This window comes from Chiloscyllium plagiosum, unplaced genomic scaffold (assembly GCF_037043375.1).
Source record: "Chiloscyllium plagiosum isolate Xiang-an unplaced genomic scaffold, Cpla_swu_hap1 HiC_scaffold_12, whole genome shotgun sequence".
Taxonomy (NCBI): Eukaryota; Metazoa; Chordata; class Chondrichthyes; order Orectolobiformes; family Hemiscylliidae; genus Chiloscyllium; species Chiloscyllium plagiosum.
Genome location: NW_028270150.1, coordinates 99,956,271 through 99,962,270, shown reverse-complemented (window position 1 = coordinate 99,962,270; position 6,000 = coordinate 99,956,271). Strand labels below are relative to the sequence as shown.

The 6,000-nt window shown below is 43.0% G+C and overlaps 1 protein-coding gene across 1 annotated transcript in view; it reads left to right on the top strand.

Annotated features, from left to right (window-relative positions):
- The first annotated feature begins 2,736 nt into the window (after positions 1–2,736).
- grk1a (G protein-coupled receptor kinase 1 a) overlaps positions 2,737–6,000 on the top strand; it is a 37,377-nt gene continuing 34,113 nt past the window's right edge. Inside the window, exon 1 of the mRNA XM_043700241.2 lies at positions 2,737–3,649. Coding sequence (XP_043556176.2) covers positions 2,945–3,649 — 705 coding nt within the window. The 5' untranslated portion in view covers positions 2,737–2,944. The remainder of the gene's footprint in view (positions 3,650–6,000) is intronic.

The window sequence follows — 6,000 nt, the reverse complement described above, 5'->3', positions numbered from 1 at the left end:
TCTTTCCTACCATCAACCAGGACTGCCACAGCATTAAAGGCTTGGATGGATTGAAATTTGTTAAGTGTGTTCAGGAAGAACTTCTCATGCAGTATGTAGATGGCCTAGAGAAGGGGCAAACATGACCTCCTCCTTGGAAATCAGGTAGGGTGAGGGACAGGCGTGTTAGTGGGAGAGCACTTTAGAACCAGAGACCACAATTCCATTAGTTTTAAAACAACTATGGAAAAGGAAAGGTCAGTCCACAAGCTAAATTCTAAATTGGGGCAAGGTGGATTTTGCTGGTCTTAGATAGGAATTATGAAACATTGATTGGGGAGGCTCTTTACAGGCAAAGGGATGTCTGGTCAGTGGGAGGCTTTCAAAAGTGAGTTAATGAGGGTTCAAGGCCAGCATGTTCCTGTTGGAGTGAAGGGTAAAGCCGACAGGAGTAGGGAACCTTGGGTGACTAGAGTTATTGAGGCTCCGGTGAAGAAAAAGAAGGAGGCATTTGACATGTATAGGCAGGTGGAATTCCTTGAGGAGTATAGAGGAAGTTGAAGTACACTTAAGAGATAAAGCAGGAGAGCTAATCAGGGACATGGGATGGCTTTGGCAGATAAGGTAAAGGAGAATCCAAAGAAAATCTACATGTACATGAAGGGCAAAAGCATAACTAGGGAGAGAATAGACCTCTTAAAGATCAGCTAGGCGGAGGTGGATACTGAAGATGCTGGAGATTAGGGTCAAGATTAGAGTGGTGCTGGAAACGCACAGCAGGTCATGCAGCATCCGAGGAGCAGGAAAATAGACATTTTGAGCAAAAGCCCTCCTTTCCTGATGAAGGGCTTTTGCCTGAAACGCTGATTCTCTGCTCCTTGGATGCTACCTGACCTGCTGTGCTTTTCCAGCACCACTCTAAGCTTGCCTCTTAAAGATCATCAAGGTCTTCTATGTGTGGATACACGAGAGATGAGTGAGTTCCTAAATTTCTGATGAGCGCTTATCATCAATAAACGCATGGATGGGAGGAAACTTGAGGAAATAGACAGTGATGTCTTGAAGAGAGTCCACATTACAGTAGAAGAGGTGCAGGAAGTCTTAAACTACATTAAGGTAAATAAATCTCTGGAACCTCTTGAGGTGTGTCCCAGGACTTTGTGGGAGGGTAGGGAGGATCTTGCAGGACCTCTAGCCGAGACATTTGTAATATCAGCAATCACTGGTGAAGTGCCCAAAGATTGGAGGTTGGCTGATGTTGTGCCATTATTTAAGAAAGGCTGCAGGGAACTGCCTTGGAACTACAGACTGGTGAGCTTAACGTCCATTAGATTGGGTGGATATTAAAGGGTGTCCAAATTGAAGAGGAGAGTGGGATTAGACTGGGTGGGATATTAAAAGATGCGAGGAGTGAGTGGGAGATTGGAATTAGAGTGGGTGGGATATTAAAGGGTGTGGGGAATGAGGGGGAAAGTGGGATTAGACTGGATGGGATATTAAAGGGTGTGGGGAATGAGGGGGAGGGTGGGATTAGACTGGATGGGATATTAAAGGGTGTGAAGAGGGATGGTGAGGTAGGATTAGAATGGGTGGGATATTAAAGGGTGTGGGGAATGAGGGGAAAAGTGGGATTAGACTGGATGGGATATTAAAGGGTGTGGGAAGTAAGATTAGACTGACTGCCATATGAGAGACTGCTGCAAAGATAACATTAGAGAGATATTCCTTTACAATATTAGAGAGTGATGCAATAATAATATTAGAGAATAATGGTTATAACGTTGGAAGGTGATACAGGGATAATAATTGAGAGTGATACATTACAATATGAGAGTATCTTATATTAGAAAGTGATGCAATCATAACATTAATACAGGGAATAGCATTTAAGAATGAAACAATTGTACTACTGAGGAGTGATGGGCTAAAAATATTAGAGAATAATACAGGGAAGATATTTGAGAGTGCTAAAGGGATAACATTAAAGAGTGATACAATTACAATATGACAGAATGATGCACAAATAAATTTGAGAGCAATACCATTTTAACATTAAAGAGTGACACTATTAACACATTACAGAGTGATACAGTTATAATGTTGAGAGTGATGCCACTATAATATTAAAGAGGGATTCAGGAATAACATTTGAGATTGTTGCAATTATAACACTAGAGTGTGATATTATAACAGAGTGTGACACCATTACATTATGAGACTGACAGATAATTATAATATTAAACAGTGATGCATCTATAACAGAGTGACACAAGTATAGTATTAGAGGGTGACAGTTACAATGCTCGTGAGTAATAGCTATAATATTAATGTGACGCAGTTTTAATATTTGAGACTGACAGTTATAGTATTATAGAGTGATGGTTACAGTATAATATTAGAGCACAATAGCCATACTATCAGTGTGACACAGTTACAATATTAGAGAGTGCCAGTTATAATGTGAGAGAAAGACATAGAATTAGTGTGTATTAGAGGTTGACAGTTATAATAGTGATAGATAATTAGTGTGACACAGTTATAATATTAGACAGCGACAGATATAAAAGGAAACACACAGAAGTGTCAGCGGAAGAGATGAATTACTTGATGTGGGAATTACTTGTAAGTGGATCAGATCTTTATTTAAGATGTTGACTCAGGATTATTTCAGTTGCTGCTATTCGCCCTCTATAATAAAGATGGACAAGCATTGGATAGGATTAAGATAAAGGGATCTGAGAAAGTGTAAGACGCTCTGTTCTTTGGCACTCAGCTCGGTCAGTCATGTCAGCAACACAGACACTGAGTGGCTATCCTCAGCTCCTTTTGTTTGTTCAGTTGCTGAACATGTTGTAGGGCCCAAAACATTGGAATCCGGCTCTGCGTTTTTTGAGCCCTCTCTCGCTCTCTGTCTCTCACATGATTTTGCTTTGGCTGAAGTGAATTAGCAACCAAAGACATCAGGATGGATTTGGGGAGTCTGCAGACGGTGGTGGCCAACTCTGCCTATATCTCCGCTCGGGGCAGTTTTGATGGATCCGCCAACCTACAGATGACGAGGGATAAGAAATATCGAGCCAAGCTCAAGCTCCCTCACATCACCCAAAGTGAAACGCTGAAGGAGAAGATCGACCTGGCCTTTGAGAGCATCTGTGTCAAACAGCCCATTGGGAAGAAGCTATTCCAGCAGTTCTTGGACTCAGTGGCAGAATACAGACCGGCCAATGAACTCTGGAAGGCTATTGAAGTCTACGACACAGCGGAAGATGAAGACCGTCTCGAGAAAGCTCGAAATATTATCAGCAAGTTCTTGGAGTCAGGGGCTGAGCTCTTCTGCACTTATTTAGAAGAAAAGAGCATCTTGAGAGTGAAGGAAGACTGTGAGAATGTCAGGGAGGACCTCTTCAGGGAATGCAAAGAGGCCACCATGAAATTCTTAAGGGATGACAGTCCCTTTGAGCTCTACAAAGAGAGCATGTATTTTATGAGGTTCCTGCAGTGGAAATGGCTGGAGGCTCAGCCCATTGGGGAGGACTGGTTCCTGGAGTTTCGGGTCTTGGGGAAGGGAGGGTTTGGCGAGGTGTCTGCTTGTCAGATGAAAGCCACAGGGAAACTATACGCTTGCAAAAAGCTGAACAAGAAGAGACTGAAGAAGAGAAAAGGAAACCAAGTAAGATCAAATAGACTGAAGCGGGAAAATTGCTGTGTTAAATGACATTCAATAAGTGCCAGTCATTTGCAGGATGTGGGTTACAGTAATTGGATAAAAGGCCAGAATAAGCTGCTGAAAGGATCATTTCAATAACCTTCCTATGAACCTGACCTCGGAACAGATTAACTGGCAAGAGGGTCTTAACAATAACCACAGATCCTGATTCCTTCAGACCACAGTCACTTCATACACAATGCACCAAGTACCAGTCACATTCAGTGATTGAAATTAAGCAAGCTATTCTAAAATTAATTAATGAAAGAACACATATTTTGGGGAGGGGGCAAGATGTCACTAGTTAATTGTTAGAATGACGCAGCACCAATGTAGTGAAGGGATCACAGAGACAGTAGAATGAAAACCGTACACAAACCATGAGATAAAGTGGGAGTAGAAGCAGCCAAATATTCCCAAGGTTGAACAGGGACAGAAGGACTTCCCGCTGGTGGGGGAGGAGGCATGGAGGAGGTCAGAACATGGGGCGTGACTTTGAAATTTGACTCAAGTTGAGGAAGGTTGTCAGGAAACACTTTTCCCTTAAAGGAGGGTGAGAGTAATCCCATTCATTCTGTGGAAAAGCGCCGTCAATTGCGAACGGTAGGTTTTTTTGGTCAGGCTGCATTATTCAGGAGTAAAGGAGTTGAGAAACAGACTAGGCTCTGATCTATTTAAACAATGGAACAGAATAATGAGTTGAATGGGTGATTTCCTCATATTTGGAAAAATATGGACTCATTGGCGATTGGCAGCATGTCTTTGTGCGGGGAAGGTTGTGTTTGTCAAACTTGATTGTGGTTTTTGAGGAAGAGGCAAAGAGGGTTGATGAGGGCTGGGCAGTAGATGTTATCTACAGGACTTTAGCAATTTCTTTGACAAGGTGCCTCATGCTGGGTTGATGCAGAAGGTGAGGCCATACAGAATCCATGATGAGCTGATAAGATGAATGCAAAACTGGCTTGGTTGTAGAAGTTAGCGAGCGGTGATGGAAGGGTGTTTTTCTTACCGGCAATCTGTAACCAGTGGTGATCTACAGGTATCGGTGCTGGGGGGCCCTGTTGTTTTGATTCGGAGGAGAATGTAGATGGGCTGATTAGTACATTTGCGATGAGGGAATTACGGACGGTGAGGGGATTTGTCAGAGTATGGCAACAAGATATAGAGAGGCTGGAGACTTGGGTGGAGAAAAGGTAGATTAAATTTAATCCAGACAAGTGCACTTTTGAAAAATCTAATATGGGGGGGAATAGACAATGAGTTGTAGGATCCTTAGTTTCATCAACGTACAAACGAATCTAGGTGTACAGGTCCACAATTTCCTGAAAGTGGCAACACATGAGTGGAATTGGTCATTAAGAAGATGTATGGCACGCTTGTCTCCATCCGTCTGGGCATGGAATATGAAAATTGGCAAGGCATGTTGCGGATGTAGAGAACTTCAGTTCGGCCACTTCTGGAATATTGCGTACCGTTCTATTATTATTTAGATGGTGAAACATTGAAAAATGTGGATGTACAAAGGGATATGGGTGTCCTTGAGCACCAATCAATGGAAATAAACAGGGAGATGCGGCAATCAGGAAGTTGTTAGGCACAATAGCTTTGCAGCATCCAGTGGCCCCAACTGTTTTTTTATATCATGTGCAATGAATGGAATTGGCTGAAGACTGGTATCTGTGATGCTGGGAACCACTGGAGGAGGTGAAGTTAGATCATCCAGTTGCACGTCTGGCTGAAGATTATTGAAAGTGTTTCAGCACTATCTTTTGCACTGATGTGTTGGCCTCTTCCATTATTAAGGATGGGGATATTCATACAGCCTTCACCCCCAGTGAGTTATTTCATCTATCCACCACCATTCATGACTGGATATGGCACGACTGTAGAGCTTAGATCTTATCTGTTGATTGTGGGATCGCGTAGCTCTGTCTAGCACTTGTTGTTTATGCTGTTGGGCATGCAAGTAGTCCAGTTTGGTGGCTTCACCAGGTTGACACTGCCTTTTCAGGTATGCCTGGTGTTGTTCTTGACATGCCCTCCTGCACTCTCTGCTGAACCATGGTTGATTCTCTGGCCTGATGGTAATGGTTGAGTGGAGGATGTGCCAGGTCATGAGGTTACAGATTGTGCTGGAGTACAGTTCTGCTGCTGTTTATGGCCCACAGCACCACAGTCTTGAGTTGCTAGATCTGTTTGAAGTCTGTCCCATTTAGCACAATATGCCACAAAACATGATGGAGGTTATTCTCAATGTGAAGGTGGGACTTTGTCTCACAAGTACACTGGGTTGGCCATTCTTACTGATACTGTCA